The sequence below is a fragment of the Sander lucioperca genome, chromosome 20 (genome assembly GCF_008315115.2).
Source record: "Sander lucioperca isolate FBNREF2018 chromosome 20, SLUC_FBN_1.2, whole genome shotgun sequence".
Classification (NCBI taxonomy): Eukaryota; Metazoa; Chordata; class Actinopteri; order Perciformes; family Percidae; genus Sander; species Sander lucioperca.
This window is the reverse complement of record NC_050192.1, coordinates 5,255,949-5,274,779: the sequence shown is the minus strand read 5'-3', so window position 1 is coordinate 5,274,779 and position 18,831 is coordinate 5,255,949. Positions and strand designations below refer to the sequence as shown.

The 18,831-nt window shown below is 38.5% G+C and overlaps 2 protein-coding genes across 4 annotated transcripts in view; one reads left to right on the top strand and one right to left on the bottom strand.

Moving 5' to 3' along the window:
* Window positions 1-146: 146 nt before the first annotated feature.
* pah (phenylalanine hydroxylase) lies at window positions 147-15,372 on the bottom strand. Its single transcript, XM_031313529.2, has 13 exons — window positions 15,190-15,372; window positions 12,751-12,873; window positions 7,630-7,813; window positions 5,600-5,688; window positions 5,024-5,091; window positions 3,446-3,642; window positions 3,118-3,253; window positions 2,958-3,027; window positions 2,641-2,697; window positions 1,620-1,715; window positions 983-1,116; window positions 778-893; window positions 147-594 (listed from the first exon to the last, which is right to left on the bottom strand). The coding sequence occupies exons 1-13, from the start codon at window positions 15,259-15,261 to the stop codon at window positions 551-553; spliced, it is 1,386 nt and encodes a 461-aa protein (XP_031169389.1). The 5' UTR covers window positions 15,262-15,372; the 3' UTR covers window positions 147-550.
* A 493-nt stretch (window positions 15,373-15,865) lies between these two features.
* Window positions 15,866-18,831, top strand: part of LOC116059974 — an 86,510-nt gene continuing 83,544 nt past the window's right edge. For all 3 annotated transcript variants that reach the window (XM_031313259.2, XM_031313255.2, XM_031313253.2), the window contains exons 1-2: window positions 15,866-15,993; window positions 17,422-17,548. The gene's annotated coding sequence lies outside the window, so the exon portion shown is untranslated. The remainder of the gene's footprint in view (window positions 15,994-17,421; window positions 17,549-18,831) is intronic.

The following is an 18,831-nucleotide window of genomic DNA, read 5'->3' as shown; positions in this document are numbered from 1 at the left end:
GAAATATAAATTTGTTTTCATTAAAACGTTTAATGCAAATACAAAACATTTAATTTAGCCAAGCAAAATGGAAGCTAGGGGCAGAAATTATCTGTCAATATGATTTTAGGTTTGAAGTGCGTAGAAAGGATTCTCTTTTTTTTTTTAATTGTTTTTACATCGTATTAGAATTAAAATTAGTTGTTTACATTTTGGGTTTGACATTCATCAAAGTCACTGAAGAGATAATTTAGGGCAATTGACAAACCCTCTTATTTTGAAAAACATGTCTCTTAATAACACTTATACTGTAATAATATTGGCAGTACCATTTTTAGCTGTTCAACACATTTATTATTATCCTACATAAGTAACAGGCTACACTTTATTCATTTGACTAAAATACTAATTGGATTACAGTAATATTGCCAATTTGACTTGGCATATTTGTTTAAATACAAAGAAAGCTAATTTGCAAGCATGCTAAGCAGAACTGCCTGATAATAAACAAAAGCTTTATTGAATAAATGAAGAGATTTTTAGGGTGCTTGGGCTCAGATTGCATTTGCAGTTACTTCAGTTTCTGCAGGGCTTCACACAGTTTCCCCATTTCACCTGAAACAAGAGAATACAAAAACAGATTTAGAGTAAAACAAAACTAACCTGGAACTTACATTTTCATGACTCAAAGTTGCCTGGCTTATTTAGTGTTACAGTAGTTTTTCTCAGTTTATCTAATTATAGGCAAAAGAGATTTTAGTGTCCACTCCAAGAGAAATAGTGAACGTAGGGGCATACCACTGATGCTGTCAGCCAGGTTCTTGAGCTGCTGGGTGTTGTCCAGCACTTCAATACTCTGGGTGTATGGATTGTAGCGCACTGAGAAAGGCCTGGGGATGGTGGCTGCAAATTTCCTGCAGACAGGGACGTTAATGTTAGGCATGTTTTGTATGTAACCTAAACTTATATGCAGGAAAGCATGAAAAGAAACTCATTTTCTTACCTCACTTTCTCCTTGGCATCCTCAAAGCTCTCAGCAACAAAGTAAACAGGCTGGTACTCTGTGATTGGGTACTTCTGGATGCTGGTCCTGTCGGGGTCAAAGGGCTGGAGTTTTGGCTTGTCTGTCAAGCTGTACTAAAATAAAAAATAAAAAGAAAGGACATATTTCATTTCAGTGTCTCAATGAGTCTCTGTTCCCATTACTACTAGAGTAAACAGGAAGTGCAGCATGATTCAGGGCTCTGCTGTCTTGTTGATGTGACTTGGCAGAGTGCACATCCTCTGCTGACAGCGGCTGATGTAACTTGTGACCTCGATAGTGAGCTGTCTGTCCTCTCTCTCTCTCTCTCTCTCTCTTTTCCCCCACTTACCCACTGAACCACTTTACCCACACCCCACTGGGCAAGCAGGCCCACTCCCCCAGTGACACACAAAACCAGAATCTGAGTGGACCACTAACCCACTGCCAGCACTGCTACTGCTGTGCAACAGAGTCAAAGTGTAATAAACAACAGATGGAGGCCAAAACTGTTTATCTTGCTGCTGCGGGGGTCCATGTTTGCTGAAAGTGATGTACGGACTGTTTTATTGGAGCCTTTGACTCAACACACACGTGTTGCCCCCTGCCTTTCTCTTACCTGCAGCTCTCCAAACGATGAAAGCAAGCCAGCTCCGTAAGCTTTGATCTCTGAGCCCTGCTTACAGAGGCCAAACTCCACAGTGAACCAGTACACCTGAGGGAACACATAAGGTTCATAAAAATATGATCTATACACCGAATCCAGAAACAGAAACAAAGAAGGTTGATAAACGGGCTTCTCTGAAGTCCACGCACCAGGAGATCCTTGAGAAAATTTAAAGGGTCACATAACATATTTTCTAACTTACATCTTGTGCTATCTAGCCATGCATGTAGTTTTTGATTTTGGGTTTTCTCAGGTTTTGAGATATCTGTGATATTTCAGCTGCCACGCCAATACAATGGAGGCGAATGAAATATAATTTTGGCTGCTCACAACCATATAGTGTACATTAAAGGACAATTCCAGCGCAAAACGAACCTAGGGGTTAATAACAGATGTTTACCCACTCGATCGCTCTCTGGGTCATATTTTCATGCTAATCGAATGTGTTTGTAGCTTGAAACAAGCTAGCGCGGACCGCTAATTAGCTTACAACGCTAGTATTCGGGGCACAGGGAAAGTAAAAACAAATCCCTATTTATACCACTAAAAAGGCTCAAAATATCACCAAACTTCAACCATAGCATAATGAGGGTCCCTAAATGTTAACAAAGCATTGAGAACATTGTAAGTGTACAGACAGTTTATTAAAAAGATAGATTATAAAGACAGTTGCGTTCTCGTATACAGGCGGCCGCCGTCTTGGGAGCTACTGTCTTTCTAAACTATCTTTTTAATAAACTGTCTGTCATGTCCCAGAGAGCGATAGAGTGGGTACACATCTGTTATTAACCCCTAGGTTCATTTTGCGCCGGAATTGTCCTTTAAGATGGACAAAGCCTTTTTACTTCCTCCTATTGGACAAAAATCAAGCCAAAGTATCCCGGATACGGGCACTGCCATGTTGCGCTGGTGATGTAATTTGGATCCAGAGTCCATGCAGTATTGTGTATTGTGTAATGTACTCAGTACTCACAGTAGCAAGTTTCTCAATGAACTCATCGGGAGCACCAAGGGAGGCAAGACCAATTTCCTGCGCAGAATAGCATCAAAGCATAGAGATTAGAAAATGAAAATATGTTACATCGATTTGTATGTTAAGATAACAGTTCAATGATCCTCTGAGGGAAAGGAACTGTTACAGCAGCACTTATAAAATATATTTATATCTTAAATATAAATGAATCAAAGTCAGAATGTTTTGTATATACAGAATATACAATGGACAATGAATGTGTCTTTTTTATTTAGTTTTGTATTCATCACTTCTGCTCTGACAGGAAACTTAGTTACCTGTGAGAATTGGGCGAAACTGGAGTCAGCAAACAGAGGAACGTGTCCCAGAAGCTCATGGCAGATATCCCTGTGTTAAGTACCAAAATGACTCTTTAAAAATCACACATACGTATAATGTATATTTTCCCTCTTTTATGAATAGAGTTTCGACACTCACGGCTCAGGTGTGTATGTGGGCTTGGAGCCGTGACGAATGTACTGCGTGGAATGAAAGACACGGAAGGCGAGTCCAGCCAGGAAGTCACGGGACGAGAGCAAGCCGGCCACCGGGCGAAGCCGGAAGCCTGTGCATGCTGCAGGAAAGAGTGGGACAGATGAAAGAAGTGAGTGTTTGGTTGTGTTGAACAAGAGCAGTTAGTGAGGGGAGAGAGGGAGCAATAGGAAGAAGGGCGTTTCAACAGGACCTGCCTCCCACATTCAACTAAATGAAATGAATGAAGATGTCATCCGTGGGACCTCAGGGTCAGTCACAAGACAGGACTTACACTGCAGGAAGCGGGACACGTCCTCCAGCTGTGGGATGTTGTCCTGCCTGTAGCCGCAGTATTTCTCCAGCAGGGGGAAGACCCGGTTGTGTTCGCGGCAGGCGTGAGTCGGGTACAGAGTCTTCAGCTCCTTGAACACCGTCCCCCATGTGGCCTTTTCCTCCTCTGTGTACTCCACTCGAGGGATGATTTGGCCACTAGGACAAAGACATGAGGTTACTGCATGTGATTTATGCTGTTTCTTGTTGAGTTTTGTGTACCAGTATAAAGGCCATTCTAGGGACAAGCATTGCACACTTAGGCTATAAATGCTGTGGCAGTTATATACCGTTTACCTGCAGATAGACGTAGTGCATAAGGACAGTATTGCCTTAAGCAAAACTACATTGTTACACACATATACAGTATACCAGTGTTTGCCTAAGATTTTTACCTCCGACAAGCTTAAGGAGGTTTCGTTTTTGGTTCGGTTTGTCCATCTGTCAGCAGGATTATGAAATAACTACTGGCTCAATTTCTATTAAAGTTGGTGGAAGAGTGTTTCACTTTCGTTAAAATTGGGAGATAGGGCATGGCCTTGGCGGAGGTCTGCACTCTCCGAGTGCCTGTCTAGTTCTATTTATGATGGCCAATTTTACCTGATTACATATATACATGTAATGTATATACAGTATAGTGTCCATCTGTTTATTTAGTGTCCTTATAATTCCTATTCCTTATAAGTCCTAAGAGGTTTCCAATGTTGTATATGAAAACTATGTTATTTGGTGGTAATCATTGTACTAACTTTGAGTTTTTAAGAATGAGCCAGTAAAAATTTCCTCGAAGATATTTACTGGGCAAAGTGACAAATCCATTAATATTCACATTTTATTCATTTTTACTTTATTCTCTGTTTTTGTTGAATTGTATACTTTCTTGAACACATTTACACATTTTATTATATATATTTTTTATTGGTATAATAACATTTGGAAGTGCCTCCATTTTCCCTATATTTAGTAACACTTTTCTAGGAACCCTCCTAAGAATTTACAAAGGAAATTATCAGGAAACTATGAGACCAATTATGTGTTAATGTCCATTTTAAATCAATAATTCCTCCTGCTTCTGCACTGCAGACCTTAAAAATTCTATAAACTGAATTATTTTATAAACATACTGCTGATTTCTTCTAACGAACGTGTTCAAATTGATGCTTTTAGAGTTTTTTACTATTTAGGTTTCCCCCAAATTTCCCCATGACGATAGACTGTGTGAGCACAGCATCACTTCATTATTTGTCCCAATCGCAGTATTACGCAGCTATGTAAATGCGAACCACCTCAGTGGACATTTCATTGGGTTTGCTGCTCTTTGTAGTCCCCGTGAATAATACTTCACAATTATACACACAAAGACCCTTTAAATCCACCATTGACTGCCTGTAATTTGTCCCTATTTGTTTATGATAATTTTCAAGGCAAAGCAGAGAAAGAAATCACCCAGAATTACCACTAAGATATAAAAATATTTCATCCATAACTCACACAAAATAAGAGATGGAGTTTAAAAATAAAGATTTTTAGGAGTAGTTACTGTCTGTAGTTGTAGGCAATGTCAGCAAACTCCTTCCTGCGGACTCTATACACTGGATCTGTGAAGCCCTGAACACACACACACACACACACACACACACACACACACACACACACACACACACACACACAAAGACAAAGGAAAGCCATGTTAGATCTCATGATCGCAGCCTGGCCACTCACAGCTGAATCAAAGAGTGGAAATCCTCTGCTAAGGCTAAACCCTGTGGCCTTTGACAGCGTTATGCACTCCGTCTCTAATAAGAGCACGCAAATACATATTCAAATGAAGCCTTTGTAGAGTGTATTTCAGCTTATGATGAATACATTTTGCTTTAATGGCGGTGGCAAAAGGGAGCAATTATCTATAATTATAGGGGCTCAATTAAAGCAATGACATCAATTTCTGTGTGTAGATAGTTTCCATTAGAATAGACGGCAGAGTGCAGCCTGTCATCTCTGCAGCCCCGTCTTTCATAACACGTGGGCGTGAGTGGACCATATTCACACACAAACACACGCACACATGCAGAGGCAGGATGTGGCACACAGACAGTGATGGATGAGTCAGTCTTACCGGGTGATCAGAATCTAGCTCGGAGCCGTAACTGAGGATCTGGTTGGCAAAGCGGTCCAAGTCCTGGATGTCATTAGGGAACCATGGCACTGTTGAATAATAACAGTTGTTAAACATGGATAATTTATGTTTTTATTGAACATGTATTCATTCAGGTCAAATCAATTAGGAATTAATTCCACAAACATTGACCAGAGCTAAGAAAATGTAGTGCTCTTGTCACTTTATCTCTGTTCTGTGTGATAATTTATATTTCTAAGTCTAAACAATTTGTAGTCCTTATTTATGCCAAATAATTAAATTAAATAATAATAAAAGTGTGTAGCCCCAGTGAGGATTTGCTATTTCTTAACCCAACTGAATCTTTGGGTTTTGGACTGTTGATCGGACAAAACAAGACATTTGAACTAATTAAACTAAACTAATTATTTTACAGACCGATCGATTAATCTGCAGTGAAAACAGTTTGTTGCAGCCCGAGTATTGTGGGATTTTTGACTGATTGAAATGAGTACAGATTGATATTGATGTTCGTAATGTAGATGATGGTTTGCCTGTTGTATTTCTTTTTCAGTGCCATGGCGTTCTGACACTCAGCAGAACAGTAATCAAGGGTCATCTGCTTGTTCACATGGATTTATGACACTCAAAAACACTGGGGCCCAATCATTAATCTACATTTGTGCAGTGTGGTCCAGCCTGAGGCCCCAGGAAGACAATATGTCGCTGCCAGGCTCCTCTATAAACAGGCAGTCTCCAAAACTGGCCATAAATATCCCCTTGTCCACTTGACCCTGACCAGCAGACCACAGTGTCTACACCAAGGTCAAAGGAGGATCCATGGTGGCCCTGTCTGTCTCTGCCGGGACCTTGGCATGTTCTCCTTCACTGTGTTAGTCTGGGACCAGGACACAGAGCTCATCTGTTCCTGCTGAGCCTGTTGGTTCTCAGTAGCTAAACTAATGTCATTCTGGAAACAACTAATAAAGGGGTCTAGATGTGGGCGACGGGCCATCAGTCTCATCGGCGACGCTGGCTGTCCATTACCCAGTCTGGCTGGGGGGGTCATGAAGCACCACCCAACAGCCAACACTGTGCTCAGTTGATAAATGGAACATTTCAGCTGTATTGATCTCCATTTAATTAGATTTTTTAGCCACGCTAGCTGGGTGGCTTTAGGGATGGCAATGTTGGTTGATCGGTCCATCACTTTGACCCAGACTGAAATATCTTAACAACTATTGAATGGGTTGCCATAACATTTTGAACAGACATTCATGGTCCCCCAAAGGATGAATCCTACTAGCTTTAGTGATCCCCTGATTTTTCTTCTAGCACCACCATGATGTTGACATTTTTGTTTTTTAGTCAAATACCTCAACAACTATTGAATGTATTGCCATGAAACTTGGTTCAGATGTCCATGTTCCCCAGAGGATGAACCCTAATGACCTGACTTTTCCAACTGTATAGCACCACCAGTAGGTCAAAAGTTTCACCTTTGTAGCAAAATATCTTTACATCGGTTGGATTGGCACAACTGATGAAGACATTCATGATCCCTAGAGGATGAACCCTATTGATGTTGGTGATCCTGAGTTTTCCTTTAGTGCCTCAATGAGGTTGACATTTGTGGTTTTCACTGAAATATCTTGACACATGTTTGACGATTCACCATGAAATTTGATGCACACATTCACGTTCCCCTCAGGATGAATTGTAATAACTTCGTTGTGATTCTGAATTTTCATCTAGTGTCTATGGCAAATTCTGTGGATCTAATAACGTGTGACACAAAAATGTAAACCCTCCTTCCAATTATGAAACAATTGAAACAAAATTACATTTTTATTTATTAATTTAATTTAATTTATTTAGTCAATATGATGGATCAGATTAAATGTGGATAAAGGGGAAATCAGACATCCATTTGTAAACTCACATCATGTGGAGCATGTTATGAATACACATTGCTATTATGTTGAGGATTCATTCTTATCCTCTCACTATGATTACACAAACACACTAACCTGTGTCCTTCTGTTTGTTGCGTGACAGCTCATGCACATGGCCGCTGATTTGTGTACGCAGACCTTCAATGACATCATCCAGAGCCTGGGAGCAGGTGGGGTCCACGCTGATGAAGAACTCGTACTGGTCTTTGTCCATCCGCGACGGACGGGACTCGATGTGTGTCAGGTTGATGCCATTCTCCTACGAGAAGAGACTGTGGTGAGACCTGAGGTGATATTTGTTTGTGTTTCAAAGAACTTGTTGGTCTCCATTTAGATTTTATGTAATTTTTCATTTGAAGGCAAAAGAATCATCATATAAACAAAGTGGAAAAATTACAAAACACATGCATGTAAGATAAACATCTATGTCAGTGATATTCGACAGGGGGTCCGTGACACCTAGGGGGTCCTCAGAGTTAAAAATTAATATATGTCTGCAAATACACATTAATAACATTGTCAACTAACATTTTAATCGCAAAGATAAATTGGCCTATTTGTAAAAACCATATTGAAGATAAGCTTACTATGCGTAATATGGTAGCCATACAGTTAAGCTTAAGGATTCACTGCCATTCATTTTCATCCATGCAGCCCAGTTTAATGCAACATCATTTTGTATAGTATATGTAGTAGGGGGTCCCTACTCCGTCTCTCTTTTAGCTAAGGGGTCCTTGGCCTGAAAAACGTTGAAGACCCCTGATCTAAGTGATAAACAACTGTGAGTGTTTTTGCTGCAACAGGCTCCAGCACTACTTTCATTCCACCACTAGAGTGCGGTGTTTTCTTAATAAATTGATAACTATTTATCAGACATTGTGGAGTCCACCATGGCCTTGAGTCAGAAAGCTGCCTTGAACTTTCTATCTGCAAACTGACAATGAGCCAGACAGAATGGACTTATGGCATTTAGGCTTTTTCTCATTCTGCAGCATGAACACAAAACCCTTGGAATGTTTCCAAACCCTTTTGGACAGGAGTTCTTCTTTATGTCCAAAATGCAGAGAGGCTCCAGCTCATGCTGGAGAGCGTGACAATCTTTGAAGTGGTAATTACCATTAAAAAGGTATTTATGTTTACGTAACTTTGGGGAAGGAGAGGGAGTATGTTGTTCTCTGTCTACTATAGGCTAAGTAAAGAGGTGGGTGCGTGCAGCAGGGCCTCCCCTTTTCTCCCATCTGGATCCTATTCTACATTTAACAGCTTTTTTTGATGACCATGTGGGCCTGCATCCCCTATGAGTGACTACAGAGATGAGCAAAGAGTCCAGGTTGGCATTCAAAAGAAAAGATGAGTCGCTTTTTGTGATGTGCCGTTATCTATTGACTGTCAGCTGATTTACTGAAGCTTTCTAAGCATATGAGCAGATGTTGTCCCATTGAACTTCGCAATTATTTTACTTAATTACTGTAAATCTTCCCCATAAGTTCAAAAACATGATATATAACACAATGTGAACTGATTATATTATGTATACAGAACATTTCGTCTAAAAAAACAGACAGTAGTGAGTTCAAGTAGAACTAACTATCCATCATTGATTTCCCTTTTAAAATATATTATAGTTAAAAAGGAAGACATCTAGTCTGACAAATAAGTCAGAGATTCTTGAACTAAAATTAAGATATAGATCGTGCAAAAGTGGCTACATCTAATTATTTGGAAGATGCCCCCTAATATGTTGTACATTCATTGCATTTAGCAATGAAAAGAAGGGTGAAGCTTTGGGATTACAACATTTAAATTCATATATTTGATATTAAGTGATTAATGTGTCCCTGACCTCTGAGAAAAGCTCAGTGATGCTGTTCTTTCTTTGCACAAAGGGAAACACTTTAACATCTGTGCTATTGGTTGCCTGGCCCAGTTTAACATAAAAGCTAAATCCTAATCCCAGCAGCATGCAGGGGTTATTTGGTCAGATTTCTGTACCCCTCCGAGCCGTCCCACGACTGTAAGGCAGGTGATATTCACCCTTCTGTCGCCCACACTGAGGCGCGAGGTCAGCCCGTGGCTCTGACTCGTCACATGAAGACCATGTTGCTGTGTCACATGTCTTTAAGGCCCAGGCGGATAAACAGTGTTGTGGTTTTATTTTGCAACTTTCTGACTGAAATATGGAGATTACAGACATAATGAGAAGATGCCATGGCTGCTCGGCTAAACGCTAGCACATGGCTCTACGGAGCAAGCAGTCGTTTTCAATTTATCAGAGAACACAGAGAAAAACAAGGAAGAAGTGCAGTATGTTTTCTTCAAAACTGTGTTTATAGGGAAATGAACATGTGTTACATTGTTGTAAGGGGGAGAGGGGCGTGTTGATGGTTTGGGGGGGTAATTTGGCCTGTTTTGAAGAAAAACTGGAAAGAACAGGAGATTAGGGGGAGGAAGGGGGTGGAGCAGGGGGAGGATTTTGAAAGTGGGATCTCATAGGTTCAAAAAGGATCCTGATGTTTGCTGCTGCATTTGGAGAGTAGCATTTGGCAAATACTTGATATATATATAACAGAGTCAACACACCCACATGTCCACCCCCACAAAAAATGTATCCAAAAACATTTTTCTTTAACCTAAAACATCTTTTGTCTTGGGATGTTTTGCATGTTTTTGAACTGTTTTCCTGTAGAATGTTCTGTAGACAAATTCTTTTTTGCCTGCAAAAAGAGCAAACTTGAACCTTAAATTGACATGTCGAAGATCAAAAAATGAGTGTTTACTTCGTGCCTTTGCACAGTCACGTACGCACGTATGCATTTTGTTTTGTTTAATGTTAATCAGTAACTTTATGATTGTGAAAGACCTGAAAAAGTTTAATCGACTCATCGTGTCTATCTTTTGAAAAAAAAGATGCTTATGTGCTTTCTTGCTAAGAGTTTAATGAGAAGATTGATACCACTTTCAAAATTTCACCTAAGTAAAGTACAAAAGTAGTATGCAAAATGACCCCTATCAGTGTGTTATTTTATTATATTGGATTATTACAAGTCTGAGAAAACAGGTGTATAATATCTTCTGTGGATCTGGAGGAAGCTTTCCGAAGTTTAAGAAGCAAGGGTCTATTGAAAAACACTTTTGAACTGCATTATGGGAAATGTAGGATCCAGATTTATTCTAGGGACAAAAAGTCAGGATCCCGGACTCTACTGCTTTAATTTTGATCTTTTGTTTTTTGTCCCCCAACTTTATAAAAGTGCAAAATTAAATTGATATTTTTATTAAAGTGTCCCTTTAATATTGCAGCTGGTCATGGTGGATTTATTTGAACTACTTTATAAACTATTTAGTAGTTTAATCTGTAAAAACGTATCAATATAAAAGCTAATTATATATTTGATACAAAGTATGTAAAATCCAAATTTTGAAAGTAACTAATAACGGTTGTGGAGTAAAATATGTTCAACTATTATACGCTATTACAAGTGAATAAAAATGATCAAATACATTATAAATAATATTTCAAAACAGGACTGATTTAATGTTTTCCACCTCTACAAACCAGAAGTGTGCGATCAGTTTTTCTAAACAGTCCAATTAAGAGAGACAACACGTCTTCGAGGACCTTTAACCAAGTCCAGTTCCCCTTGATTTGAACCTTTCTTGGATATCTAGGACCTGGATGACTGAGAACCTTCACCGACATGAGCAGTCCAGTGTTTGACTATTTCATTATTACTATAAAACCCTGGAGGAGGTGGGTTAGTGGATCAAAGAGACGGCTGTCATGTTTGCACACGTACACTGATACACAAAGAGATAAGCTCAGTTTGTTTAATTTACTTCTTTGAAGGATCAGAAAAGAACATGAACTACAGATAATTATATATATATATATATTTATGAACTAAATTACCTTCCTCTGCCCCAACTGTTAAAATGAAATGTAACTGACGAACTAGATCTTGTAATACTGTAATCTTTTAATATTTCAAATTTAGAAGAAACTCAATGTTATGTAGCTTATTTTGTTCAATGTTAATCAGTAACTTTATGAAAATAAAAGACCTGAGGAAGTTCATCTTCAACTCATCATGTCCATCTGCTTCAATCAGACCACTATTGATACGTAAGGAATAGTCGGCATCTCTAAAGCTCACCAATTGACATGTTATATTTGTTTACTCCCAAAAACTGTGTTAAAATGACAATTCACCATTTTACAGGGACAATTTAACCCCTCGTGAAACAGAAAATGTGTTGTCGTTTTTAAACACTTTTTTTTGTACAGATGAAACAATCAGCTTTAGAGGTGTTGATAGGTTTTTACATTTGGGCAGAGTCAGGCTAGCTGTTTCCAGTCTTTATGCTAAGCTAACAGACATGGGAGTGGCATCGATCTTCTCAACTAACTCTCAGCAAGAAAGCGAATAAGTGTATTTCCCATGTCAGACTATTCATTTAAACATTCAGCCTATTTACTCGCTTTTTCACTCTTCTATCATGAGAAAATTTGTGTTGTGAATTAATTTGACTCAAATGCATTTAATAATATATAAAACAAAAGAGAATATATGTTGAGGCTAGATGTGTAGTCAATCTTAGCCACTTGAAGAAAACTCCAAAAATGTGTTTTTAACCACACCATGGAGTGGTTGGTTTTACCCCAAGTAGACTTAACCACCCCAGTGGTAAATGAACATTCCTGCATGCTCTGGTTGGTGTTTAGCTGCAGGAGCAGCAACTGCATGCAATTTTGCCTCCTGAACAAATACAGTCTAGACTGCATCACAGCCAATTCAGACCAGGTTTCCCTTTGTATTTGTTACCTTGCAACTTATGTCAGGATCTGAGAGTTTAAAAAAAATAATAATTTAATTATTTAACCAGGTAGGCCGTTGAGAACAGGTTCTCATTTACAACGGCGACCTGGCCAAGAAATGCGTAAGCGTACAAGGCAACATATAGTTTCACAATCAACATAGTGCAAGAGAACAAAATACAATAGGCTACAAAGGTACAGATTAAGTAGGCAGTTCAAGCCGGTACAAGTTACTGATATATCTGTTCTGTTCATCTATCTGTTATCCTGTATGTAAGCCCTGGGGATGGCTATAAGAAAGATCAGGGGAAGCATTCATGCTCCTGTTCAACAGTGAAGGGGTGACGGCATGTATGTGAGCTGTTAGTATAGAAATTTACCTCAAAGAGTCGCAGACCCTTGGCTAAAGCTCCGACCTCCTCTTTCAGGGAGAAGATGCAGGAGATCACTTCGGACTTCTTGTTGGTCTCCTCCTCCAGGTACATGGAGCCCCTTCTCCTTTGCTGAAAGACACATTTCAGGAAACAACACAGGGCTTAAATGTGGGGTTTATGTTTTTTTTTTTTTTTTTTTACACAAGCAGAATCTCAGGGGAACAGCTAAAACTACTTTTACTGCAGGAGTCAATGCAAGCAAAGTGATACTAAATGCAGTCATTTTTATAGTTTATCTTGATCTTCTTATGATTTTTGTGATGAAAACATGTTTTTAAACCTAAATCTGGCAGTTTAATGTGCATGATCGTCTTCTTCAGTGGTTCTCAACCTTTTTCCTTGAAGCCCTCCCTAAATTTAAAAGAAAAGCTGACCTACACAGCCCAATAGTCTCCTGGTGTTTGTTTCCTGGTGTCGCGTCAATTTGCTTGGCTTTATGAGCTAGCTTCTCGCCACAAATGACACATTGTGGCCGAGACCTGTCCTGTCCTTTCATAAAACCGAAGTTAAGGTAACGTTACAGATATACATGTAGCCTTACTTTCTTTTTTGATACTGATGAGTCATCAGCACTTTTGCGTTCATTAGACATGTTTCATTCGTCAAAGAGTGATGCCCTGACTGCAGAAAAAAAATGAGAATTATCTAGCTAGCTGACCTGACAAAACTGATTGAAAGCTCTGGTCACAGAGGTGTTAATGACAGATGTGTACCCAGTCTGTCGTTCTCTGGGACATGTTTTTGTACAACATTGTAAGTGTACAGACAGTTTATTAAAAAGATAGTTTAGAAAGACAGTAGCTCGCCTGTATACGAGAACGCGACTGTCTTTATAATCTATCTTTGTCTGTACACTTACAAAGTTCTCAATGCTTCGGTTAACATTTAGGGACCCTCATTATGCTACGGTTGAAGTTTGGTGATATTTTGAGCCTTTTCAGTGGTAAATAGCATTTTGTTTTTACTTTCCCTGTGCCCCGAATACTAGCGTTGTAAGCTAATCAGCGGTCCGCCCTAGCTTGTTTCAAGCTACAAACACATTCGATTAGCATGAAATCATGTCCCAGAGAACGACAGAGTGGGTACATATCTGTTATTATGCCCTAGGTTTGTTTTACGCCGGAATTGTCCTTTAACTCTAACAAAGCGTTCAAAACACCACAGTTCCACTTTTTAAATCAAGTAGGTGTGTAAATCTCAGATTTCCAGAGATCTTCTAATTGCTATATTGCTGATTCATCTGGGTTTTGAACTCATTCTGCACGCCCGTGTTTTAGCACAGCCATATGTTGGAGAATGTGCATGAAATCTGTGTAAAAGCCATGACATTCTGCATTCAAGGCATCTGAGTAGCTTGAAACCTTCACACCTTTAACCTTTTGACACAGAGCTTTGCAGTGGGTGTGCTGGCACTGATCATAAGCTCCTCACAGCAGGTCAGAATATCTTACAGATGAAGAATTTCCTGTACAGTGCAGATAGTTATTTATTAATTTTTTTAATTAAATAAACATTTCATATGGAGCTTCAGTACAGTCTTTACTCATGGACCAAAATGTTACATTATGAATGAAATCTTAAATTTGACATTTAGTTAAAGATTTTCTTGACTGCAAGAGTAGATCACAGGAATATGTTATGCTTTTTTTGGTGCTACAACTAAGCATTATTATTATTATTATTTTTTTTTTTACTATTGATCAATCTACAGATTAATCTTTTTTGACTATAAAATAATGAAAAGTTCTAATAGTGTCCCACTACCTAAGGTAATGTCTTTATATAGCTTTTTTGCCAAATCAATAACCTAAAGATATTTAATTCATCTTTGACATAAGACAAAGAAAGAAATAAAAGAAATATTCATGTTTGAGAAGATGGATCTAGGTCATGTCTGGCATTTTTGCTTGGAAAATAACTTGTTCGATCATCAAAATAGTTGCAGGTTATTTCCCTGTTGATCGACTAAAACTTTAGCTGTTTATAAACATAACTGACAGGATTTTTTTTTAAATCCAGGCAGCCCAAATACCAGCATACATAGAATAATTGTCCAGTTGTATTATGACAGCACATATTGTCCATTTTTCAGTAACATCAGCTGTTTTTTTTTGTTTTTTTTTTAACTTTCTTTTCACTGAGGCCACTTTGTCATGCTGTAGCCTACTACCTGGAATAGTCCAGCTATCACTGGCTCTATCACTATTGTTGCATTTAAAACAGAATTGAATTAGCAGAAGATTATTATTTACAGTAACTTTAAGCGTTTTTTATGCTTAAAATTACCATATCATGACAGAAGAACACAAATAAATGGATGAATTTCTGGATATAAAAAGTGGTGCCACTTTAAAAGTTATCTAGCAGGTATAACATTAGATTTACCCCTGTGCCTGGCTCCTCTGTCTCTGCCTCTGGCCCGGAGTTTCCATTGACTCTTTTGTATGCTGCGTCCATCCTCTTGCTTTTCAGGTGAACAACCTGTGTGTGCAGGCAGATGCTGAACTGTAATAGACTTTGTGTGTGCAGCTCCTGTCTATAAAACCTCTGCGTTGCAACGGCGGCCCACGTGACACACACACACACACACACACACACACACACACACACACACACACTCCTCCTCCCCCTCTGTATCGGTATGTCACGAGACAGTAAAATTGCAATGGCACATCAGGTTCTTGTTGTCCAGCGATGTGTTGCGGTTGCCCCCGGTATGCAGCACAGCTGGTTTTCAGCTAAAGCCATTTTTTTTCCCTTTTTGCTGCCCAGACGCCGGTTTGTGTTTGTGCAATCTGACTGTATTTACCGTATAAACATTTGATTTACACTTACTCTGGTGGAAGAAGTAGGCCTACTTGGTTTGTTAGTAAAAGTCCTGCATTACTGTACTTATACTGATTATGTACCTGAAGTACAAATGTTCTTGTAGGCTAGGCTACTGTATGTACTTGAAAAGAAAGTACTCATTATGCAGAATGGCCCATTTAAGAATCATATGTATTATATATCTGGATTATAATTATTGCATTAATGTGTTCATCACGTTAATGTTGCAAAAACCGTTCTTTGCGCCATGCTAACGTTAGCCTCGAACTTCTCATGCTCTGAGCTACACCACTCATTTTTACTTAGGGAGTTTTATTCGGTGGAGAAACGTCGCCTCCCACCTTATTAAAGAACTTGAAGGTGAGTTAAAGAATTGTCAATGTCTTTATGTAAGAGTGAATTTATTTGTGTCATATTGACCCCATAACAGACAGTGGGTCAAAACTTGTGCACTGAATTGTGTACGTTTAGCTTGTTCTTTATTGATTTGGACTCGGTATGTTTTGTTTGTTTTAAACTGGACCAAGTACTTTACACGAGTACATGTACTTAGTTACATTTCAATGAATAAGACAAATAATAAGTCTACAGCCTTGTACTTAAACTCTACAGTGTTTTGAGCTAAATGCTAACGTCATCATGCTAACATATAGCCACAATGACAATGCTAGCATGTTTATGTTTAGCAGGTATAACGTTTACCATGTTCACCATCTTTCTAATTGGCACTAAACACAAAGTGCAGCGATGAGAGTGTCATAAGTTTTGCAGGTATTAGACAAATTACAATTTCGACCTGATGGTGCTAGATAAAAAAGTGATAGGGGATTAAAGTTATTACAACTCATCCTATAATAATCCTATCTAATTTTATTAATTTATTTTGTGTAAAGAGACAGCTGCTTGGGCCACTATGGTATGCAATTGTGCACATTTCTCAATCAAGCTTTATTTATATAGCACCTTGCAAACATTCAACTCAAAGTTCTATAGCTACAGTGATTGAAAAAAAACAGATAAAAAAGTGGATTTAGGGATTAATACACTATATGACAATTAAAATATCAGTAGTAAAATGTTTAAAATCAAATCAGTCATAAAATAAACTGTATAAATCGTTATAAAAAATAAGTAAAACAATAAACTGTTATATAAAGTATATGTTATAATGTATATATTATAATTATAAATTATACAAATTGTAATTTTAAGACTTAAATAGGTATAAACACTAAAACCATAAAATTATAAGACATTACGTGAAAGCCAGACTGAATAAGTAGGTTTTTAGTCTATGTTTAAAGGTTTGCATATATACCTGAGAAGGTTCTGGAAACTACAGAAAGGAATTTTTGTCCTCTGGACTGGGAATTTACAAGTTTGTGCCACAAGGTGTGGCCAAAACTCCACTATGGTCAAGTTGGTTGCAGAGGTTTTCCTTGCTCAGCAGACGCTAGTATTTCTTAGTTTTCTTGGTTTGCCTGTGTACAACATACCTTGACATAGTGAGATCAAATCAATTGTTATATGCATGTTTTCTTTATTTTTTATCTGTTTAATGAAAACAGTTCAGGTAGTATTGAATGGAAAGGTTTTAATACATATTAAAGAGTAGTTGTTACAAGATTGCATACAATTCAGCCAAGACAAATGCTGGTGGCAGTTTAAATAGAGTCCTGTTTCATAGCAAAAAAACACAGTTGATCCAAACAAAATTACATTTATTATTTATTCAAGTGTTACAACTTTTAAAGTGAAAGCTAAGCATCTTTTTGTTTCCCTTGTTAGGAGCAGCATGGATGATTGGCAGAGAGAAGGCAAACATGGCCCATTGGATGCTATAGGTGGCTTGAATAACTAGACCACTTGTCTGTGCTTTCATGAAGTATAACAAGCCTGTAGTCATGTTTTACAGGTAACAATGCTTATTCAGCTGGTTTAGGTGGCAGAGATCAAATTCATAATACAATATGTGTGATTTATTTTTATATTGATTTATAAAATCAAATACAAAATGGCACACAGACTATAGGAGGGCTGTATAACATGCAAAGTAGCCTTAATCATGTAGAACAGAAGGACTCAGTCTTGTCAAAAGTTTTGTTTGAACAGTAGGCCATATCTTCTGAACTTTTAAAATAATGTGTGGCAACAGGTGTCATGCTTGTTAAGTTTCAGCATTTTCCCTATTTGTTAGCATGTTGTCTCTTCTGTATCAAGTGATCGTAAGCCTGCAATAACTCAGAAAGCACCTTCCTAAAACAAATCGCTTGTATAAACTGCTTAGGTTATTTAATTAGTGCAGGGCTTAGTGATAAATCATGTGTTAATCAAACATAATTTAAACCACAAATCTGCAGAAAAAAACCCAATTGAAGCTCCTAAGAGCACAGAAAACAAATCTCTGTCTGTGCTGATCTGCTCCAACTATCACACCTGCCACTAAGTTGATCCACAGGTTCCACATGAGGGCAGTGTAGGTCTGGTAATGTTGAGAGAACACCACCAGTTCAGCACACAGAGCAACAATGTACAATTGTAAGACCCAGTTGTTCACAACTTGAGAAAACATTTTCAAAGAGTATTAAGTAACTTCTGAGTGAGCCAAACTTTCTTTTCCAAATAAACATATTACGTACTGTTAGGTGGAATCTTTTATCTAAAGTAATAAACTGAAAGTGCAGTTTTATCAGATTCTGTTATTAAACTTGTCAGTTTCTGACCCATTTTTCCCATCAGCATCTGTGCTGTCTGACTGACAAGTGACAAATGCAGGTCGCTTTCTCTCTGGTTTTTTCTCTGTTCTATAGTGGATGGCAACCAGCGTCAAGGTGCATTACCGCCACCTACACTGAGGTTGTTGATCTGCTATGTAGCCTAGCTTTTAAAGATCCAATGTGTGGGAATTCTCCCATCTAGCGTTGAGATCATATATCGCAATCAACTCTCGCGCGCCACGCAGTTCAAAGTACGTATTACAGCTACGGTAGCCTTCACGCTTTTTTCTGATGACGACGGTCTCTTGCTCTTTTCAATATCCTTTTTCTTTTTCTGACTCCTGTTCCTGAAATTTGGATTTTGAATACGTGTGGTCCTCCATGTTTCCTTCTTCAAACTCGCCGGGGCCGGGAAGCTACGATACCCATTAGCAGCATTAGCAGCACCTGTGAGTTTATCATGTGACAGCGAAAACGCGAA